General features: G+C 45.0%; 1 protein-coding gene across 2 annotated transcripts in view; it reads right to left on the reverse strand.

Moving 5' to 3' along the window:
• Window positions 1–24,128, reverse strand: part of RCC2 (regulator of chromosome condensation 2) — a 333,593-nt gene that overhangs the window by 292,763 nt on the left and 16,702 nt on the right. For both annotated transcript variants that reach the window (XM_069240760.1, XM_069240759.1), the window contains exons 3-5: window positions 6,609–6,702; window positions 5,498–5,641; window positions 4,731–4,862 (exon numbers count right to left, since the gene is read on the reverse strand). In XM_069240760.1, coding sequence (XP_069096861.1) covers window positions 4,731–4,862; window positions 5,498–5,641; window positions 6,609–6,702 — 370 coding nt within the window. The remainder of the gene's footprint in view (window positions 1–4,730; window positions 4,863–5,497; window positions 5,642–6,608; window positions 6,703–24,128) is intronic.

Consider the following 24,128-nt stretch of genomic DNA (forward strand, 5'->3'; position numbering starts at 1 on the left):
CACACATCCGAACTAGGCGGCAAGGAGAAAACAATCCAGTCGTATGGAGTCGATACCCATGAGCATTATCACCAAGAGGAGGAGTCCCCCTACCTCTCGATTTTGAAAGAGCTTTTCGAAGAAATACAACTTGTGCAACTCCAGACCCAACATTCGATGACAGCAGTATATAGAGTATGTGTACCTACAGGCACACATTCCTCGAACACACTTTTCGTTAATTAGCAGGAAAGCAAAAACAAGGTAAGACTGCCTTTTCAGCAGCGAGGCAATGTTAAAGTCTGATCTGGAGCCTGACTGCATCCTGCACAGCACTGTCTCCAGAGCCTGTCAACAACTCTTGGGGGATACACGAAGGGGCCGGTGAATTTTTGCTTATTCAATACAGAAGCAGGTACGAAAGTTCAAGCAACTCTGCCCTTCTCTGCTTAATATAAGTCTACCCTGAATAATAACATTTAAAAAAATAAAAAGCAGAATAGAATACCCTGCAGCACAAGTATTCCTTGGATCATATAGGCGAGCTCCAGACACAGGATGCTCTGCTAGGCAAAGTTGATTTCAAGACCACCGCCAGTGGCCCCTTCAATGGTTTTCTCTCAGTACCAACATCATTAAGGTAATTAGGTTGCCTGACCAATCACAGTCCTGGTTAGTTAAGTCCCCCCTCCCCCACCCCCCAAAGACAGCGGAGCAAACCCAATTCCACTACACATGCGAGAAAAATAAATAAAATAAACAATATTTGCGAGTTTCAAACGCAAGGAATTCAATCTCCAACTAGGATCACCTCAGCTGTCCCAAATACTGCAGAATCAATCAGAAGCCTCTTCAGGAATCCAGGACCCACAGCAACGTTCTTTCATATTTAGTGTTATATCTGGGATCCTTGATGTGGTATCCCCTTACTTTTTGCCAAGTGATTATCTGTTTTTCTGAGGTATGTTTGTTTGGCTTTAAGGATTTTGTGCACTTTACCGCTAAGCAGTGCTAACATGCAGGTGCTCTGTACTCAAAACATGGTAACATTTGACTTAACAACAACTGGCATATTTGATTTACTTGTAAGTCCCTAGTTAAGTTCACTGTGTGTGTCCAGGGCCTGCAAATCAAATGCTACTTGTAGGTCTACAGCACTGATTGTGCCACCCACTACAGTAGCCTTTCAAGCCTGCCTCAGGCCTGCCCCTGTAGAGCCTATAGGTGCAGTTTTAATCTTCCATTTCAACCTGGCAAGTGTACACACACACTTGCCAGACCCAAATCATCCTTTTTATTACTCCTAAGGTAGGCCCTGGTTCGTATCAAGGGCACGGTGCAATGTTTTGCAAAGCTGAGCATGTAGTCTTAGTTTAACGTGTCGAGGTAGTGAAAAACGATGACATTTTGTAAGCGTAATTTCCAAATGGGGAGACAAACATGGGGCTTCATGCCACTGGACTCACAATTTAAAATCACAACTTATGTTGAAGTTCAATTCTAGAATATAGGTCAAAAATGCCACTTTTAGAAAGATGGCATTTTCTTACTTTAACCATTTTGTGTCTCTCTGAATACACTTCCGGGATAGATGACAGTTGAACTTTGTGCATCCTCTATCACCTGGCTGATGGACATTCCTGGCTAGATGGGAGGGAGTAGCCTACATCTATACCTGAATAGGTTTGTGCCTCTCTTCACACAAAGAGCTGCAAACCACCCTGCAGAGTGTGGAGCTGGGGGGGATGGAGGTAGGAGGAAAGGACACTGTGACCTTCAAAGGCCTCTTTTGAGGCTCCCCTACTTCAAAGATGTTTAAGAATAATTACTGGACCCCAGACCCACCAAATCAGTTCACTTTTGGGTCCTGAGGAGAAGCTGCCAGAAGAGACTGCCACTGTGCTATTTGCTCTGCTGTGTTGGCCTGCTGCCTCTGTTACTCAATTAACTCCATGGGATTGCCGGGTGGCCTCCAGTTGGAAATCTCAGGGCCATCAAAGATTTCACCTACGCACAACTACTGTGAGACTTTCACCCATGAGTCCGGCAGCAGTGCATCTCAACAAGGAGCCCTGCATCTGACTGCTCAGAGTGCATGACACGTTCCCTCTGACGGAGCGGTGAGCGATTCTCTCTTCACCAAATTCAGAGCATGTGAACGCTTCTTCATTCACCAAACAATGAGGGAACCCCGGGGGACACAAAGATGCTGCAGCCTGGGTCTTTTTTTTGGGAGGAGGAGGGGGTGGGGGGGTTGGGGGGGTTGGGGGGGGGGGGGGGGGGGTTGTTGGTTCCGGAAATCCAAAGGCTGGGCAGGTCAGTTGGATTCCCCAAGGGCGGCAGGGGTACCTTTAGGCGTCGAGAATCTTCGTTGGATCTGGTGCAGTCAAGGGGAGCCTACGGGTTAAGGCTGCAGGTCTTCTTGTCGCAGTGGTGGCCAGAAGGAGTGAACCCAGGATGGACCCTAGGTCAGAATCGTCTGGGGACCTTCTCTAGACCGATGGTCCACCTGGACGCTGGCCATGGGCTTTGAGTGCAGAGTGGAGAGTGGACAAGACTTGCGGGGCTTGGTCCGGACTGCCATCTCCACTAGCAGGGGTGCCCTGGGGCAATGTAACAGGAGGTCTGGGGCAATTTAACAGGAGGTCTGAGCCTTTGAGGCTCACTGTAAGTGTTGCAGTTCCTGCAGGTGAGGTGTGAAGCACCTCCACTTTTCCACCCAGAGCAGCCTTGGTTTCGGACCCCAGAGAGCACAAAGGCTATCACCCCATGGGGTCCGAAACTTGTCTGTTACCGGCAGGCTGGCACAGAATGGTCAGCCCTGCACTAAAGGGATGGGTAAGATACAGGGGGCATCTCTAAGATGCCCTCTGTGTGCATTTTGCAATAAATCCAACACTGGCATCAGTGTGGTTTTATTGTGCTTAGAAGTATGAAACCAAACTTCTCAGTCTTCAGTGAAGCCATCATGGATCATGACAAACTCCCAGCCCATGTACTTAATATGGCCACACTGCACTTACATCATCTAAGAACGGACTTGGATACTGTAGGGGCATGCCCTCACCTGTGATATAGTGCACCCAGTCTTAGGTCTTGTAAAGCCGTAGCAGTGTGCCTATTGTGGAAACAATGGTGCAGTTTTGGGAAAGAACACTGGTGCTGCGGCCTGATTAGCGGGATCCCAGCACACTCCGTCAACTCAGCATCAATATCAGGCAAAAAGAGGAAGGGTAACTAGACCAAAAGGGGTACTTTCGTACAAGCGCAGGTAGCACTTCTTTCAAAGGTAGTGCATGTAGCGCTTCTTCATTAATCAAGCTTTGCATGTGACATCATCATCCGACCGTACAGACTCTGTAAAGGTACTCTGAGTAAGGGGAGCAGGCTGACTGCTCAGCCTCCATGCATACCCAACGAGACCCTGCGCCGAAGCTCTGGGCCACCTGCTGTGTGTTTCTGCTCCACATTGACTTCCAATCTCGAGGGTCCAGAGTAAACTGAGAATTGCACCCTCCCCCTGCACCCACCCGCCTCCCTATTCCACCTCAACCCTGTAAGCCATTCCAAAGACCACACTGGAATTTTCATTACGAGAGCCTCTCTAGTACTCCTGTAAGAAGGGGGGGAGGGGGGACTTACTGTAACTACATGAAAAATAGCACCTGTATCTTTTAAGGCACTGTGAGTTTCAATACTACACTTGAACCGTGATAACCTAAACAAAAGTAAATGGATTTTTGACGTTTGGGTCCAAGTTTAACTATATAAAAATCCCCGTTTTTCCTAAACTGGTGTGGAGTCTTCTTGTGGTGTTTTCACTGTGGTACTGTAATTTAAGTGCTGAACAAATACTTTGTTTTGCTCTTTACCAAGGCTACCAGAGGGCGAGCACAGGTTAATTTAGGAAGTATAAATGAGTTACCCCCGACTAGAATTGTGGTGCACACTTGAACAATTTACAAACCACTTCCAACTAGAGACCCAATTTCTAACGTCTAGGATATGGAAATATTTCCCTATGTTACACCGGCAGCCACTTATTAGCAAATAAACTAGCATGATTAGCTTAGTCCAACACTCTGAGCAGACAGTTTACTCTCCTTGGTGACTGCACCTCAGTTTTATGCGCTCTCCCTCCTACTGCGTACTAGCCTTTGATGTAGAGCAGCATAAAACATTAACTCTAGCAATACATTTAAACCCTAGTTTACCACAATACAGTGTGTGCTAGTTATCCATCACACCGTCCACTCTTCCAAGCCCTAATTTGGATCTAGCTTGTGAGCACAACCACCAGATTACCTCAAGATGGGTTTCTGTGTGCCCTTTAAAATGGTGTGTATGTGTGTGTGTTACAGCTGTTTGCAGGCATTAGTACACAACCAAAAAATTGAGGTACCCTCTGATGTAGGCCCATCAACCCTTGTTCAAAGGTCATAATTCCATACAGGCTCAAAATCCATACAGCTTGTTATGGGATGCAGCAGAGAATCTGTTTAGAACCGGCCAGGGCTGAAAACTGACATTCTGGGTATACCAGATCCTTAAAGCCCAATAATGTGCATAGTTCAGCCGCCCTAGCGTCCCTTTAACTCCCCTCCCCGCCCAAAATAAATTCTGCAACATTTTCGGTACTCCATCCACTCACTGCCAGTCCAGCAATCCTCCTGTATCCCGTTTAACAGCATCAATAAAACTACTTTAAATATTACTGCCAGACCACAACTTCTCCAATCCATCAAAGTTACCTGTCAATGCCAAAGTATGGTTACGCCCACAGGCTGCCGACACCATGACTTCAGCACTCAGTGACTGAATGAGTTTTGGAGCATCCACTCGTTGCGTGTCTCCATGCCCCAGTTGTCCTTTTTCATTACGGCCTACAACCAGAAACACAGGGTCAAGCACTTTTGCTAAATAATAATGAGCATTCATCTACACACAAAATCTGCAAATGCTGCCTGTCTCTCACTCACAGACTCTAATTACATTTCAAAACGTATACATACTAAACTGTCAAATTACTTTCTAGAGCAATAAACAGGAATAGACTGCACTTTCAAACTCGTTAAATAGAAGTTCTTAAGTATTTAGCACCTGACCACCTTCTTCTTCATTTGGATTAAAAGGTGCTAAAGTCTAAAAGCTGAGGACGAGAGGTGTACGTGTGCCCTAGCCCAAAACATGTAGGACTTAAAAAGTGTAGCTCTTTTAGCATTTTGAAACGGAGGACAAATGAAAGGTTCTTGCTTTAGGTTACAGAGGAGCAAAAGAAAAAAGTGATGGATTGCTTTAATTAATGTCATCCACTTTTAATTATTCTGGCAGTAGCCCATTTTTTGCCCACCATAAACAGCAATACGTAAATCAATCAAGGACATTAACTAAAAGGAACAGCTCACCCCGAAAAAACTGATTAGGTCTCTTCTGAAAGCAATAAAAAAATAAAAATAAAAAAAATAAAAAGAAGGAAGAAGTTTCGCACACAGGAAAAGATCATCATCATCACACTTACCCCAACTCCACAGCTTGCCCTCAGTAGTGATAAGCAAACTGTGCGCCGCAACAGGACCAGACACAACTGTCCGTACTAGGATACCAGCTAAGCAGCCATACCTGTGAGGTCCCCACAAGTTCTGACCAAGGTTTCGGTAGGCAGCTAAGGAAAAGGAAAAGACCATAAGAAAACCATGAAGGGTATTACATAACAAATTAAGGATACCTTTCAGTTCAAAATGAACAACTCGTATCAGTCTCTTGCCAAAAACACATGCACCCATAGCACGAGGACACGGATGATTTGGTACCTGCCACTTACTACAAAAAAAGAACAGCAGCCACCAATAACTGCAGTGGTCTAAATTTATGGTCATCCCACCAGTAATAGACTGCATGCATAGGGCAGCACTAGTACATAATGAGGGTGTCCTAAATTCTCAGAGCAGCGCACAAGACAATTGGAGGTGGGGGCACAGAAATGCTGTAGCACAAAAGCTAGAAGGCGGCACAGCGGGAAAAAAAAAAAAAAAAACATAACTGGCTCAGAGAAACGTTCACCTCCACTGTTTTGCGTTCCCCACTTTCAAATGTGACAAACAGCATGTTTTTTACTTATTAAAGTATGAGCTTTAACAGCTTGCATTCTCGTATTTATCTCAGTTTCTTTTGGTTATCTTGTTTCACTGCTCCTCCTATACCTCAACTCCCCAGCCCAACATTCAGTTGATCATATTGAAATACTTATACTTTGCATCCTCTTAATTGCATACTATAGAAAGTAGACATGTTGTGCATTTAACAGGGCCCTGCCCAAGAGGGGCATGTTCATTTGTAGCCAGGGTTGTGTAACTCAGAAACATATAGCAAAAATGTTCACTGCAAATATTGTTGAGCTCAGAACTAACATTTGTATCATAGTGTCAAAGTGGCACTAAAGCAAAGTCAAGGGCCTTGAGTGGCTACAAATATGGTAAAAAGAAAAAAAAAAAAAAAAAGAAAGTAAAGACACAATCCCCCCCCCCCACCACCACCACCACCACCACCACCGTGACCATTTGTGCCAAAATCAAAGAACAGGAGTACAGCAGTACCATAGACATATGCTCCAATGGGCCAGTAAACTGTACCTTGGTGCTTAGGCACTTCTTTTCGGCCAATAAGGTCCCAGTTTGTAGCTCCAAATATGAGAAGCTGCCCCTTGCACTTCGCTCCTTCATGTTTCTGTAAAATACGGAAATGGCATAAGTCAGAGAAGTAGCATCAGGCACTAGACTAGGAAAGCCGACAGGTCTTCACTTTATAAACTCTATTTATTGAGAATGGGAAGATACGGACTAAGCCAGTTACGGCTTATAAAGTATTGTTAAAAAAAAAAGACAATTGAAAATACTGGCGGAAAAACAAGTAAGTCTTGAGGGACTGCGAAAAGAAGAACTAAACTACTTGCTTTATATATTTTTAGAAACAGAATGGTTTTTCTTTTCAAAGTTCAGGTATAAAAGCTTGAACCAAAATTGAAAAGACTGTTCTACATGATCCATTTACTTTCCACAAAATGCTGCCCGTGTGCCATGGCCCACTTTTTTTGTGTGTTTTTTTTACACAAGTGGAAAAACTTGATACTACTGATAAAACCTGCTCTTTAGTCAAAACTGTTGAATATTTACCCACCACTGCGCTTTTGAGGATGAGCTGGGAGCAGTGGGAAGCAAGAGAGCAGGGTCGAAGAAAGGTATGGGGAAGCAGCACATGGGGGAAAGCAAGAAACACATCCACTTGCATGGTATGATCAAAGAAAAGGTCAAAAGTACTCACAATAAGTTTAAGAAAACCTTTGAATAAGCAAAGCAAGCAAGATTGATGAAAAAGCCAACAAACAATACATAATGGGCTGACCCAAGTGTACTGAAAGGGATACATTAACCGGTTCACCAACCCAAAATAAAAAGCCTCACCATGCACTTTAAAAAGCTACAAATTTCCAGCTTTCACCCCCCCCCCCCCCCTTATTAAGTGTTCCAGATGAAAATGATTTAAAAAAAAAAAAAAAATGAAGAGGAGGAGATGATGATGATTAAGGTGCAGGAGGTTGCAGGATATTTATTCTTGACAAGTCACAGTGGTTCAGTGTTGGATGACAGTTTTATGTAGTTACCGCTTATGGTGGTGACAGCTGAAGAACTGTACAACGTTGCTGTTGCAAGTTCTACAGTTGGTTACACACGCATTTAGTGGGGAGTGCGAGCGTCTGCGCGTGATTTGTTACTGCGGGCACAAATGTAGACTGCCGAGGACGTCACGTATTGCGGATCACAATGCTGATTTCCTGCAGAAATTTTACGTTTCGTTGTGGCGGCCATTTTGAAACTTTGGGATTATTTCTATTTTAAATAATATTGAGTGCTGATACCTTGGAGAGTGAAGTTGTGAGCGGAGACAGGTACACCTGGACAGAAAGTGCATAACACAAGATGGAAGCACATACTGAGGAGTCATTTTTAAGCAGTGATAGGCACACCTTATATGTAACAGCAATTTTGATAGATATATATAAAAACACGAGTCACACTTTTGCTTTATGCCCTCCACAAGCTTTCTGGCCTGCGGGATCAGAACCACTCATGAGGTGGAATGAGTGGAAAGAGCACTTTTTGAATTACATAGAAACTGTGGACTTGGATGGAAAAATTATACTGGAACATAAAACTCGCTTTCTTTTGCACTCGTTAAGCTCAAAGGGGGCTAAAAAAAATTTTATCAAATAGAAAAAATGAATCTAGGAGGAGGTGATAATGCCTTTACTGTGCCATTAATCAATTTAGAAAGTCTGCATGGGTATAACCAGGTGAAAAAATGTTCAAAGAAAACAACAGAAGTCTGAGTCAACTGAGGAGTATGTCAGCGAACAACAAAAACTTGGATCATATTGCGCATATGGTATTTTGCTGGAGGATCTGATACGGAATCAAGTAGTGATGCATACCTTTAATCCAGCAATACAAGAGGGACTATGAATGGATGGATATTCATGTTTGAATGATGCGCTAGCAATACTGCGTAAGGTTGAAACAACCCGCAGATGTGCAAGTGCATTAAGAACAGATTTAAGAGAACCAAAGGAGACTGTGGAAAAAAAATACAAGCTGTAGGAAGTTGGCTCTGTATGCACTATTTCAAAGTAAGGAATAGTATGCACAGAGTCCAAGGGTTCCCCTTAGAGGTAAGATAGTGGCAAAAAGAGATAATACTAATGCTCTATTTTGTGGTAGTGTGGTCGAGCAGTAGGCTTATCAAAGGAGTAGTGTTAAGCATTTGTTGTACACACACAGGCAATAAATGAGGCACACACTCCGAGACAATTCCAGGCCAATAGGTTTTTGTATGGAAAAATATATTTTCTTAGTTTATTTTAAGAACCACAGGTTCAAATTTTACATGTAATACTTCAAATGAAAGGTATTGCAGGTAGGTACTTTAGGAACTTTGAATAATCAAAATAGCATACACAGTTTTCATATAAATCACATATAGCTATTTTAAAACTAGACACTTAGTGCAATTTTCAACAGTTCCTGGGGGGAGTAAGAGTTAGTTAGTTTTTGCAGGTAAGTAAACCACCTACGGGGTTCAGGTTTGGGTCCAAGGTAGCCCACCGTTGGGGGGTCAGAGGCAACCCCAAAGTTACCACACCAGCAGCTCAGGGCCGGTCAGGTGCAGAGGTCAAAGTGGTGCCCAAAACACATAGGCTTCAATGGAGAAGGGGGTGCCCCGGTTCCGGTCTGCCAGCAGGTAAGTACCCGTGTCTTCGGAGGGCAGACCAAGGGGGTTTTGTAGGGCACCGGGGGCGGGGGGGGGGGGGGGGTTGGGGGGCAGAAGTCAGCACAGAAAGTACACCCTCAGCAGCACGGGGCGGCCGGGTGCAGTGAGCGAAAACGCGTCGGGTTAGCAATAGAAATCAATGGGAGACCAAGGGGTCTCTCCAGCGATGCAGGCAGGAAAGGGGGGGGGGGGGGGGGGGAGGGGCTCCTCGGGGTAGCCACCACCTGGGCAAGGGAGAGGGCCTCCTGGGGGTCACTCCTGCACTGGAGTTCGGATCCTTCAGGTCCCGGGGGCTGCGGGTGCAGAGTCTTTTCCAGGCGTCGGGATCGGAGAAACAGACAGTCACGGTCAGGGGGAGCCTCGGGATTCCCTCTGCAGGCGTCGCTGTGGGGGCAACTCTGGCTACTCACGGTCTCGCAGTCGCCGGGGAGTCCTCCCTGAAGTGTTTGTTCTCCACAAGTCGAGCCGGGGGCGTCGGGTGCAGAGTAGAAAGCCACACGCTTCCAAGCCACACGCTTCCGGCGGGAAACACAGTTGTTTTAAAGTTGCTCCTTTGTAACAAAGTTGCAGTCTTGGGTGAACAGAGCCGCTGTCCTCGGGAGTTCAGGGTCCTTCTAGAGCAGGGCAGTCCTCTGAGGATTCAGAGGTCGCTGGTCCCTGGGGAAAGCGTCGCTGGAGCAGTGTCTTTAGAAGTGGGGAAACAGGCCGGTAGAGCTGGGGCCAAAGCAGTTGGTGTCTCCGTCTTCTCTGCAGGGTTTTTCAGCTTAGCAGTCCTCTTCTTCTTAGGTTGCAGGAATCTGAGTTCCTAGGTTCTGGGGAGCCCCTAAATACAGAATTTAGGGGTGTGTTTAGGTCTGGGAGGGCAGTAGCCAATGGCTACTAGCCCTGAGGGTGGCTACACCCTCTTTGTGCCTCCTCCCAAGCGGAGGGGGTCACATTCCTATCCCTATTGGGGGGAATCCTCCATCTGCAAGATGGAGGATTTCTAAAATTCAGAGTCACCTCAGCTCAGGACACCTTAGGGGCTGTCCTGACTGGCCAGTGACTCCTCCTTGTTTTTCTCATTATCTCCTCCGGCTTTGGCCGCCAAAAGTGGGGCCGTGGCCGGAGGGGGCAGGCAACTCCACTAGCTGGAATGCCCTGGGGTGCTATAACAAAGGGGGTGAGCCTTTGAGGCTCACCGCCAGGTGTTACAGTTCCTGCAAGGGGGGGAGGTCATAAGCATCTCCACCCAGTACAGGCTTTGTTACTAGCCACAGAGTGACCAAGGCACTCCCCCCATGTGGCCAGCAACATGTCTCGAGTGTGGCAGGCAGCTAAAACCAGTCAGCCTACACGGGTAGTCGGTTAAGGTTTCAGGGGGCACCCCTAAGGTGCCCTATGGGGTGTATGTTACAATAAAATGTACATTGGCATCAGTGTGCATTTATTGTGCTGAGAAGTTTGATACCAAACTTCCCAGTTTTCAGTGAAGCCATTATGGTGCTGTGGAGTTCGTGTATGACAGACTCCTAGACCATATACTCTTATGGCTACCCTGCACTTACAATGTCTAAGGTTTTGCTTAGACACTGTAGGGGCATAGTGCTCATGCACTTGTGCCCTCACCTATGGTATAGTGCACCCTGCCTTAAGGCTGTAAGGCCTGCTAGAGGGGTGAATATCTATACTGCATAGGCAGTGTGAGGTTGGCATGGCACTCTGAGGGGAGTGCCATGTCGACTTACTCGTTTTGTCCTCACCAGCACACACAAGCTGGCAAGCAGTGTGTCTGTGCTGAGTGAGGGGTCCCCAGGGTGGCATAAGACATGCTGCAGCCCTTAGAGATCTTCCCTGGCATCAGGGCCCTTGGTACCAGGGGTACCAGTTGCAAGGGACTTACCTGGATGCCAGGGTGTGCCAATTGTGAAAACAAAAGTACAGGTTAGGGAAAGAACACTGGTGCTGGGGCCTGGTTAGCAGGCCTCAGCACACTTTCAAATCAAAACTTAGCATCAGCAAAGACAAAAAGTAAGGGGGTAACCATGCCAAGGAGGTATTTCCTTACACAACCCCCCCCCCCCCCCAAACGAAGGAGGATGAGACTAACCTTTCCCAAGAGAGTCTTCATTTTCCAAGTGGAAGAACCTGGAAAGGCCATCTGCATTGGCATGGGCAGTCCCAGGTCTGTGTTCCACTATAAAGTCCATTCCCTGTAGGGAGATGGACCACCTCAACAGTTTTGGATTTTCACCTTTCATTTGCATCAGCCATCTGAGAGGTCTGTGGTCAGTTTGAACTACAAAGTGAGTACCAAAGAGGTATGGTCTCAACTTCTTCAGGGACCAAACCACAGCAATGACCTCCCTCTCAATGGCACTCCAACGCTGCTCCCTAGGGAGTAACCTCCTGCTAATGAAAGCAACAGGCTGGTCAAGGCCATCATAATTTGTTTGGGACAAAACTGCCCCTATCCCATGTTCAGAGGCATCTGTCTGCACAATGAACTGCTTGGAGTAATCTGGAGCTTTTAGAACTGGTGCTGTGCACATTGCATGTTTCAGGGTGTCAAAGGCCTGTTGGCATTCTACAGTCCAGTTTTCCTTCTTGGGCATTTTCTTGGAGGTAAGTTCTGTGAGGGCTGTCACTATGGATCCATATCCCTTCACAAACCTCCTGTAGTACCCAGTCAAGCCAAGGAATGCCCCGACTTGAGTCTGGGTTTTTGGAGCTGCCCAGTCCAGAATTGTCTGGATCTTAGGCTGGAGTGGCTGAACTTGGCATCCAACTACAAGGTGTCCCAAGTAAACCACAGTTCCCTGCCCTATCTGGTATTTGGATGCCTTGATAGAGAGGCCTGCAGATTGCAGAGCCTTCAAAACCTTCTTCAGGTGGACCAGGTGATCCTGCCAGCTGGAGCTAAAGACAGCAATATCGTCACGATAAGCTGCACTAAAGGACTCCAAACCAGCAAGGACTTGATTCACCAACCTTTGGAAGGTGGCAGGGGCATTCTTTAAACCAAAGGGCATAACAGTAAACTGATAATGCCCATCAGGTGTGGAGAATGCGGTCTTTTCTTTTGCTCCTGGTGCCATTTTGATTTGCCAGTACCCTGCTGTTAAGTCAAAGGTTCTTAAGAATTTGGAAGCACCTAATTTATCAATCAGTTCATCAGCTCTAGGAATGGGATGGGCATCTGTCTTGGTGACAGAATTAAGACCTCTGTAGTCCACACAAAACCTCATCTCTCTCTTTCCATCTTTGATGTGAGGTTTGGGGACTAAGACCACTGGGCTAGCCCAGGGGCTGTCAGAGTGCTCAAGGACTCCCAATTCCAGCATCTTGTGGACTTCCACTTTGATGCTTTCCTTAACTTGGTCAGACTGTCTGAATATTTTGTTTTTGACAGGCATGCTGTCTCCTGTGTCCACATCATGGGTACACAGGTGTGTCTGACCAGGGGTTAGGGAAAAGAGCTCAGCAAACTGTTGCAGGACCTTCCTACAATCAGATTGCTGTTGGCTAGAGAGGGTGTCTCAGTAGATCACTCCATCTACTGAGCCATCTTTAGGGTTTGTGGAGAGGAGATCGGGGAGAGGTTCATTCTCAGCTTCCTGGTCCTCATCTGTTACCATCAACAGATTCACATCAGCCCGGTCATGGAAGAGCTTAAGGCGGTTCACATGGATCACCCTCTTGGGGCTCCTGCTAGTGCCTAGGTCCACCAGGTAGGTGACCTGACTCTTCTTTTCTAGCACTGGGTAAGGGCCACTCCATCTGTCCTGGAGTGCCCTGGGAGCCACAGGCTCCAAAACCCAGACTTTCTGCCCTGGTTGAAATTCAACAATTGCAGCCTTTTGGTCATACCAAAACTTCTGGAGCTGTTGGCTGGCCTCAAGGTTTTTACTTGCCTTTTCCATGTACTCTGCCATCCCTGAACGTAGGCCAAGTACATAGTCCACTATGTCTTGTTTAGGCTCATGAAGAGGTCTCTCCCAGCCTTCTTTCACAAGAGCTAGTGGTCCCCTTACAGGGTGGCCAAACAGAAGTTCAAAGGGTGAGAACCCTACTCCCTTCTGAGGCACCTCTCTGTAAGCGAAAAGCAGACATGGCAAGAGGACATCCCATCTCCTTTTGAGTTTTTCAGGGAGCCCCATGATCATGCCTTTTAATGTCTTGTTGGATCTCTCAACAAGGTCATTAGTTTGTGGATGGTATGGTGTAGTGAATTTGTAAGTCACTCCACACTCATTCCACACGTGTTTCAGGTATGCTGACATGAAGTTGGTACCTCTGTCAGACACCACCTCCTTAGGGAAACCCACTCTGGTAAAGATACCAATGAAGGCCTTGGCTACTGCAGGGGCAGTAGTCGACCTAAGGGGAATTGCTTCAGGGTATCTAGTAGCATGATCCACTACTACTAGTATGTGCATTTTCCCTGAGGCTGTGGGAGGTTCAAGTGGACCCACTATGTCCACACCCACTCTTTCAAAGGGGACCCCCACCACTGGAAGTGGAATGAGGGGGGCCTTTGGGTGTCCACCTGTCTTACCACTGGCTTGACAGGTGGTACAGGAGACACAAAACTCCTTGACTTTCTGGGACATGTTGGGCCAATAGAAGTGGTTGACCAGTCTCTCCCACGTCTTGGTTTGTCCCAAATGCCCAGCAAGAGGAATATCAAGGGCTAAGGTCAATATGAACTCCCTAAACTCCTGAGGCACTACCACTCTCCTAGTGGCACCAGGTTTGGGATCTCTTGCCTCAGTGTAAAGGAGTCCATCTTCCCAATAGACCCTATGTGTTCCAGTTTTCTAGCCATTGGACTCTTCAGCAGCTTGCTGCCTAAGAACTTCAAGAGAGGGACAGGTTTCTTGCCCCTTACACAACTGCTCCCTTGAGGGTCCCCCTGGGCCTAAGAGCTCAACCTGATAAGGTTCTAACTCCATAGGCTCCATTCCCTCAGAGGGCAGAACTTCTTCCTGAGAAGAGAGGTTCTCTTTTTGTTGTTGTGTTGCAGCTGGTTTCCCAGTTGTCTTTCCTTTTCTCTTGGTAGACTGGGCCCTTTTTCCAGGCTCCAACTCTACTTTTTCCCCCTAGCCTTGCACTGTGCCCTTGTCTTGACACACACCAGTTCAGGGATACCCAGCATGGCTACATGGGTTTTCAGTTCTGCCGAGGACTCCAGGCCATTTCCAAGCAAACAGTCTACTGGGATATTTGAGGAGACCACCACCTGTTTCAGGCCATTGACCCCTCCCCACTCTAAAGTTACCATAGCCATGGGATGTAATTTAGTTTGATTGTCAGCGTTGGTGACTGGATAAGTTTGTCCAGCCAGGTATTGACCAGGGGAAACCAGTTTCTCTGTCACCATAGTGACACTGGCACCTGTATCCCTCAGGCCTTCTACACTTGTCCCATTAAAGAAGAGCTGCTGCCTGTATTTTTGTATGTTAGGGGGCCAGGCAGCCAGTGCGGCTAAATCCACCCCACCCTGAGAGACTAATGTAGCTTCAGTGTGACACCTGATTTGCTCTGGGCACACTGTTGATCCCACTTGGAGACTAGCCATTCCAGTGTTAGCTGGAGTGGAGTTAGAAGTGGTACTTTTCTTGGGACAGGCCTGGTCTCCAGTTTGGTGTCCAGGCTGATTACAGCTACAACACCAGGCCTTTTTGGGATAAAAGTTTTTACCCTTGTACCCAAAATTGGATTGTGAAGAGGCTCTGGGCCCACCCTCCTGTGCAGGTTTTAGGGGGCCTGAAGAAGACTCTTTACTATTTTTGTTTTTGGATGTCTCAACACTCTTCCCCTGGGGAGGCTTTGTGACCCCTTTCTTTTGGTCACCCCCTGTGGAAGTCTTGGTCACCCTAGTCTTGACCCAATGGTCCACCTTCTTTCCCAATTCTTGGGGAGAAATTGGTCCTAGGTCTATCAGATGCTGATGCAGTTTATCATTTGAACAATTACTCAATAGGTGTTCTTTCACAAATAAATTGTGCAGCCCATCATAATCATTTACACCACTGCCTTGAATCCAACCATCCAGTGTTTTCATTGAGTAGTGCACAAAATCAACCCAGGTCTGGCTCGAGGATTTTTGAGCCCCCCTGAACCTAATTCTATACTCCTCAGTGGAGAATCCAAAGCCCTTAATCAGGGTACCCTTCATGAGGTCATAAGATTCTGCATCTTTTCCAGAGAGTGTGAGTAGTCTATTCATACACTTTCCAGTGAACATTTCACTGGGGGGAGTGCCATGTCCACTTAGTCATTTTCTCCCCACCAGCACACACAAGCTGGCAAGCAGTGTGTCTGTGCTGAGTGAGGGGTCCCTAGGGTGGCATAAAACATGCTGCAGCCCTTAGAGACCTTCCCTGGTATCAGGGTGTAAGGAAATGCCTCCTTGGCATGGTTGCCCCCTGACTTTTTGCCTTTGCTGATGCTATGTTTACAATTGAAAGTGTGCTGAGGCCTGCTAACCAGGCCCCAGCACCAGTGTTCTTTCCCTAACCTGTACTTTTGTATCCACAATTGGCAGACCCTGGCATCCAGATAAGTCCCTTGTAACTGGTACTTCTAGTACCAAGGGCCCTGATGCCAAGGAAGGTCTCTAAGGGCTGCAGCATGTCTTATGCCACCCTGGAGACCTCTCACTCAGCACAGACACACTGCTTACCAGCTTGTGTGTGCTAGTGAGGACAAAACGAGTAAGTCGACATGGCACTCCCCTCAGGGTGCCATGCCAGCCTCTCACTGCCTATGCAGTATAGGTAAGACACCCCTCTAGCAGGCCTTACAGCCCTAAGGCAGGGTGCACTATACCATAGGTGAGGGTACCAGTGCATGAGCATGGTACCCCTACAGTGTCTAAACAAAACCTTAGACATTGTAAGGGCAGGGTAGCCATAAGAGTATATGGTCTGGGAGTCTGTCAAACACGAACTCCACAGCACCATAATGGCTACACTGAAAACTGGGAAGTTTGGTATCAAACTTCTCAGCACAATAAATGCACACTGATGCCAGTGTACATTTTATTGTAAAATACACCACAGAGGGCACCTTAGAGGTGCCCCCTGAAACTTAACCGACTGTCTGTGTAGGCTGACTAGTTCCAGCAGCCTGCCACACCAGAGACATGTTGCTGGCCCCATGGGGAGAGTGCCTTTGTCACTCTGAGGCCAGTAACAAAGCCTGCACTGGGTGGAGATGCTAACACCTCCCCCAGGCAGGAGCTGTGACACCTGGCGGTGAGCCTCAAAGGCTCACCCCTTTGTCACAGCCCAGCAGGGCACTCCAGCTTAGTGGAGTTGCCCGCCCCCTCCGGCCACGGCCCCCACTTTTGGCGGCAAGGCTGGAGGGAACAAAGAAAGCAACAAGGAGGAGTCACTGACCAGTCAGGACAGCCCCTAAGGTGTCCTGAGCTGAGGTGACTCTGACTTTTAGAAATCCTCCATCTTGCAGATGGAGGATTCCCCCAATAGGGTTAGGATTGTGACCCCCTCCCCTTGGGAGGAGGCCCAAAGAGGGTGTACCCACCCTCAGGGCTAGTAGCCATTGGCTACTAACCCCCCAGACCTAAACACGCCCTTAAATTTAGTATTTAAGGGCTACCCTGAACCCTAGAAAATTAGATTCCTGCAACTACAAGAAGAAGGACTGCCTAGCTGAAAACCCCTGCAGAGGAAGACCAGAAGACGACAACTGCCTTGGCTCCAGAAACTCACCGGCCTGTCTCCTGCCTTCCAAAGATCCTGCTCCAGCGACGCCTTCCAAAGGGACCAGCGACCTCGACATCCTCTGAGGACTGCCCCTGCTTCGAAAAGACAAGAAACTCCAGAGGACAGAGGACAGCGGACCTGCTCCAAGAAAAGCTGCAACTTTGTTTCCAGCAGCTTTAAAGAACCCTGCAAGCTCCCCGCAAGAAGCGTGAGACTTGCAACACTGCACCCGGCGACCCCGACTCGGCTGGTGGCGATCCAACACTTCAGGAGGGACCCCAGGACTACTCTAAGACTGAGTACAAAAACCTGTCCCCCCTGAGCCCCCACAGCGCCGCCTGCAGAGGGAATCCCGAGGCTTCCCCTGACCGCGACTCTTTGAATCCTAAGTCCCGACGCCTGGGAGAGACCCTGCACCCGCAGCCCCCAGGACCTGAAGGACCGGACTTTCACTGGAGGAGTGACCCCCAGGAGTCCCTCTCCCTTGACCAAGTGGAGGTTTCCCCGAGGAACCCCCCCCTTGCCTGCCTGCAGCGCTGAAGAGATCCCTAGATCTCCCATTGACTTCCATTACAAACCCGACGCTTGTTTCTACACTGCACCCGGCCGCCCCCGCGCTGCTGAGGGTGAAATTTCTGTGTGGGCTTGTGTCCCCCCCGGTGCCCTACAAAACCCCCCTGGTCTGCCCTCCGAAGACGTGGGTACTTACCTGCAAGCAGACCGGAACCGGGGCACCCCCTTCTCTCCATTCTAGCCTATGTGTTTTGGGCACCACTTTGAACTCTGCACCTGACCGGCCCTGAGCTGCTGGTGTGGTGACTTTGGGGTTGCTCTGAACCCCCAACGGTGGGCTACCTTGGACCAAGAACTGAACCCTGTAAGTGTCTTACTTACCTGGTAAAACTAACCAAAACTTACCTCCCCTAGGAACTGTGAAAATTGCACTAAGTGTCCACTTTTAAAACAGCTATTTGTCAATAACTTGAAAAGTATACATGCAATTTTTATGATTTAAAGTTCCTAAAGTACTTACCTGCAATACCTTCCAAATGAGATATTACATGTAGAATTTGAACCTGTGGTTCTTAAAATAAACTAAGAAAAGATATTTTTCCATACAAAAACCTATGGGCTGGATTTGTCTCCGAGTGTGTGTACCTCATTTATTGTCTATGTGTATGTACAACAAATGCTTAACACTACTCCTTGGATAAGCCTACTGCTCGACCACACTACCACAAAATAGAGCATTAGTATTATCTATTTTTACCACTATTTTACCTCTAAGGGGAACCCTTGGACTCTGTGCATGCTATTCCTTACTTTGAAATAGCACATACAGAGCCAACTTCCTACACAGGGCCCTTGGTACCAGGGGTAGCAGTTACAAGGGACTTACCTGGGTGCCAGTGTTGTGCCAATTGTGGAGACAATGGTACATTTTAGGTGAAAGAACACTGGTGCTGGGGCCTGGTTAGCAGGGTCCCAGCACACTTCTCAGTCAAGTCAGCATCAGTATCAGGCAAAAAAAGTGGGGGATAACTGCAACACGGAGCCATTTCTTTACAATATTACAGAAGTTTCCTGATGTGTTCAAAAATGGAATTGGAAAGTTGAAGTTTTTAACACAAAGTAAGACTCAAGGTAGGGGCTATTTCAAAAACCCATAAATCTAGAAATGTACCTATTTCTTTGAGAAAGTAAGTCACAGCAGAATTGGAAACAAGGATGGCTTCAGGAATAATTGAGCCGGTAAAGGCATCCAAATGAATGGGTTTGTCCTATGGTAGTGGTGCGTAGATTGTGCATTGATTTACGCCATGTCAATAACAATATTATTGTGGACCAATTTCCTTTAACCAAAGATAAATGAAATGATGTCTATGTTAAAGGGAGCTAAGTATTTTTCAACGATTGACTTATCTGCAGCATACCATCAGATACCTTTGTCGAGTGAAAGTAAAACATACACTGCATTTATCACACCACAAGGCTGCTATTAATTCAGAAGAATGCATTTTGGTTTTGCATCAGCAGCTGCAGTTTCTCAGCGACCAATGTATCAATTATTTGGAAGTTCAACAGCACAAAATTCTTTCAAGATAACATACTTAACTTCGGAGAAGATAGAGAACATCATGATAAAACTTTAGAGGAAGTGTTAAGAATTTTGCGTACACGTTGGTAGACTATAGAACACATTAAATGCACGTTTGCAAAGAGTTCAGTTACATATTTGGATCACGTAATTAACAGTGATGGGATTAAACCGAAGAAAACACATTGATGCTATTAAGTTGGCACCTGCCCCAACGTGTAAAGATGAAGTTAGGTCATTTATTGGCTTGGCAGAGTTTTGTTCCAAATTTGCAAACAGAACATACAATTTAAGACAATTACTCAAAGGTAAAAACAAATTTGAATGGTCAGCTGAATGTGAAATTAATTTTCGGGATATTAAAGAATGTATGGCCAAGGTAGCTTCTTTGAAATGTTTTGCCCTGGAAGCACACAGTATTATTACAACTGATGCTAGCATTAAGGATTTGGGAGCAGTTCTAACACAAGTGCAAAATGATGGTAAAAATAACGTCACTGCATAATATTCGCAGTCACTATCGGATACGGAAGAAAAATATTCTGTAATAGAAAGACCTTAGCTTGTGTTTGGGCGATTAATCATTTTAAAGCATTTGTTGAGGGGGCCGGGCTTTACTTTGAGGTGTGATCATAAACCCTTAGTGAAAGTGTTAACAGCTGAAGGAACTTTAAATACTTCAGGAAGAGTAGCCAGATTTGCGATTAAACTTCAAGATTATAGCTATTATGTAGAATTTATCCCAGGAGAAAAAAAAGTATTTGCAGATTTTCTCTCAAGAATGCCAAAACAATTGGAAAAGTGTGAGGAGGAATTGGGGGAAATTCAGAAAAAGTGGCATATTTACATGATCAAGGAAAACAAAGTGTCACAGAAGATTCACGGAAATTAGAGTATCCAAAGCATAAGCAACTATCTGTGGTAAAAATATTATTTGGAGAAAGGATGGGGAAAAAAGGAAGAAATAGGAAATAATGCCAGATCTTTTTGGGAGGTCATAAATTTAGTATGCATGAGGATTTTGTGTTGAGAGGCGACAGAGTAATTCATGAATGTGAGATCTGCAAAACAGCTTTCAAAACACTAATAGCTTTAAAGCCACCCACAGGTATGTATAGGTTACCTGAAGCACAGTTGGGAAAAAGCAGCAGTTGATATCATGGGACCAGTTTGGAGCGAAAATAAGTAAATTTTAGTGCTTATGGATATGTTCTCGAGATGGCCCATTATGAAGATTGTGGAGAAGGTGGACACCTATGAGATTTTGATATTATTAGACCAGACGTTTCAGTGGAAAGGCATACCTACAATGTGTGTTAGGTGACAATGGAGCAGTACAATTCATGTTCCACAAAGCCAAAGAATATTTTGAGTTACACATAGAACTACTTCAATGTACAATTCAAACAGCAACGGCGTGGTTGAACACTTTAACTCTGTCAAAGAATACCATACAATGGTCAGTGTCGTACCAAGAGAATTGGGAAATGCAATTAGAAAAAAATGGTGTTGGCATATAGAGTTCGACATGTGAGGCAACTGGGTATTCTCCTTTTGTTTTAATGAGAGGTAGAAATCCTACAACCAAATACACACCAGGTTGGTTGTACAAATCCAGTATTTTAGAATGGTCAGAGAGTTCCGTAAAAGAGAAACTTGAATCGGTGCTACAAAAAGGAAAAGAAATGGTAGGATAATAAACATGCTACTAGGAAATGTGGGATTACTGTTGGACAATGGGTGAGAGTAAGGAAACATGTCAAGGTACCCAAAGAAGAAAGCAAATTTTATGAACCTTTGAAGGTTAAGATAATGAATAATCCAGTAAGGTTGAGTGATGGCAGGGCGTGGAATCTAAGTGTCAGACTCCTTCCGTTGTGAGCAAGCATATGCTTCACAATGAATGCTGGAATTGGTAGTATCAAAATTACTATCCATTACAAAAAGAGGACATGGTTAATGTACAAAGTAATTCCCAAACAGTTTGTGAGGAGATGAGAGATACTGTAGAAGTAAATAACAAGGATTTACAGGACTGTGAAATTGCTGAGGATATAAATGAAGCAAAAGAATTCAAATGAAAACAACTTCCTGTATAAATTGAGTTTTTATATTTTAAATTGATTGTTAATACATTTTTGTTTAAAAAACAAATAATAATAATAAGTAAAGGGGATGTGTTAAGTAGAACACCTATTGTATTAGAATTTAGAATGCAAGAGACGTGTGCATGTGGCTGGAATGCTGGAGAGAGTGGACGTAGTGGGGAGTAACAGTTGAGAAACAGGGCAAAGACGCTGCATAAGCTGTACTTGTCTGCTCGTGTTCACAGAGGAAATAAACTTATAAACCGGACCTGTGTGGATTGTGTGATTTACACATAACTATGAAGTGTAAAAATAGATGGAAAAGGCCTGCTGTCTTGTTTCTTTTTTTTTCAATGCACCCAGCATCTGCAACCACTTCTCCACATCCATCAAGACTGTCCCAAAGCTGTTCTACATTATGAAAGATTTAAAGACTTGCCTCTTTAAAGAATACTACATCACAATGAATCAACAGTCTACAATCCAACTTCGTCTTCTATCGCATGTTACTTTTATGCTCGTCTTTGACCATGTACTGCATATTTGAATTCGGGTTTGTACTAGACATGCCACGTCCAAGTGAAGGACACTCAAATTTATGTCTTTGTCGAGCCCTTAGCAGTGCAGACGATTTGAGGAGTGCTAAATGGCTAGTTGTGTTAATTGTCCAAATATTGGATTTAATTCCACTGAAATACACCTATGCTGCTTTTAAGGTTTAAGACCACATTTTGATCCTCACCTCGCTGGGGCCCAACAGGGTCAAACTTCAGTGCAATAGCATGACTTGTAGAAAACATTCGTCATTTCAACATGAAAGTAGTCCCAATGCAAAGGCAGGGCCTCAGTGCGAGTTATCTCCCTAAGCATCACTAGTTTCTCGAGGCTGGGCACAACACAAGCTGGTTATTAGACTGCTGACAGTCTGTATACTGCACTGGCCAAGAAAGCCAGCTCCTTAAGAAAGCTTTTCTACATACTGTTCTAAGTTACAAAGTGAACCTGAGGTTTGCAAAACCCTGGCAGGAATGCTACAATCTCTTAACCAAACAGTTGTACCGAAGAATAAACTACCATCACTGAGAAATAATAATCCTCCTCTATAATGGTGAAAATGGATGTTCCGTTTGAAGATGCCCGTGAACATTTAAAGTGGGATGAGAATGGCTCCTTAAATCAAAGCTACTTCCAAGCCTCAAATCTTCAGCCTCTTCAATTTTACCAGTCTTGCAGAGAAAAAAAAAAAAAAACAATCTTCACTGTTCTTTGACAACCACCAGTGCTCAGGATGTGCGAGAGAAAATATAATTTAGGAGTTGAAATAGAGTAAGCAGTACAGGCCCCGCCTAGAGTTGTCAAAGAAAAGATGCCCATTTAGCTGGCTTCCTTTCCCCATGAAAGATTGTCCATCTAGAGAGGAAGATGCCAACTGCTCCACTTGAAGTATTTGCTTTCTTTACGGTTCCTCACCAAGTCAGAAATATTAATTCATAAATCCTTCCTGAGCTGATAAAGAATGAAATAAATGAAATTAAATAACTTTACCTGACATCCACAAATGAAATGTATGAAATTAAATAACTTTACCTGACATCCACAAAAAGAGCATCCTTACCAGCTCTATAATTCACATATTGTAATTGTATTTATACAACGCTTACTACCCCTGACAAGGCGTCAACGCACTTTTGGCAAGAAGCACGCTACTCAGGGTCCCAAGAAGAATTAGTATAGGGAAATAGGAGTACAGTATTATTATGAGTTAATTTGAGCAGAAAATATGCGAGTTTGTTATTTGGATTGACTAGAGTAATGGAGGGATAGAGGAGGGAAGAATCTAGAAGTGTTAATTCTGAGTTTGTAGTAATAGGATGAGGCTTGGGATGAGTAAAGGAGAGATGGAGGAGGGAAGAGTCTTCGAAAAGGGGTTACGGAGATCATAGTAGCAGGAGGAGTTTTTGTATGAGCCAAGGGTAAGATAAATAAATGAGGGAGCATTTAGAAGGGTTGTTTGGGAGATCATGGTAGTAAACTGAGGTTTGGGGTGAGCTAGATGTGGTAGAGGAGGGAAGAACTTAGGCAGGGTTATTTTGGAGATGAAAGTAGTGAAATGGGTTTGGAATGAGTCAGAGTGCGGATGGAGGATAGATTGATAGAAAAAGGGTGATGGGGAGACAGATTAAAGTTTGAGAGTAAAATTTATATATTTTACTTAATTTTTTACATTTTGAATTTTATTTAATTTCTCTAGTACAGTAGTACTAGAGAAATAGATATGTAAATAGATTCCTTTACTACGTGCAAGGAATATAATGAGAAGAAAAGTAGTACTGTATAAACACTTTCAAATTTTTTATTATGTTAGTTAATAAGAGTACTTTTCTAACATTAGTTTATCTTTCCTGAATTTATCACAAGCAAAATGCTTGCTGTTAAATAGTTAAGATAGCATTTGCTCATTGTGACGAAAAAGAAAGCAGGGATAAGTATCTAAAATAACAACTTATCTAGGAGCTATGCAATAACCTATGAACATGTTCCGTGAGTAAATATACATTTGTTAAACAGGCTTAAAGTATGTGTGTAATTTATTCTAAAATAGTAACCATATATAAGAACTATATATCTAGAATATACACAATTATATTATAAAAATATTTAGCAACAAAGGTATATGCCGTCCATTTCTGCATGAATATGGTGGTTATGAAAGAAAGAGCCAACACTAGAGTAGTCTTCTGAAGACAAGATAGTTATCTGTGCATCTTCTATTTGGGGGTAATGAAGTCCTTAGTTTGGCTGCTTGAAGAACGTACCACCTATGGTCTTTTTCTTGTATAGTGGTGTTCTAAAGTGGGGTGCCAATCTGTAGCAGAGGTTTTTGTTGAATGCATTTGTTTCCTTTATAAACACATATCACAGCCCACATAT

The sequence above is a fragment of the Pleurodeles waltl genome, chromosome 6 (genome assembly GCF_031143425.1).
Source record: "Pleurodeles waltl isolate 20211129_DDA chromosome 6, aPleWal1.hap1.20221129, whole genome shotgun sequence".
NCBI lineage: Eukaryota > Metazoa > Chordata > Amphibia > Caudata > Salamandridae > Pleurodeles > Pleurodeles waltl.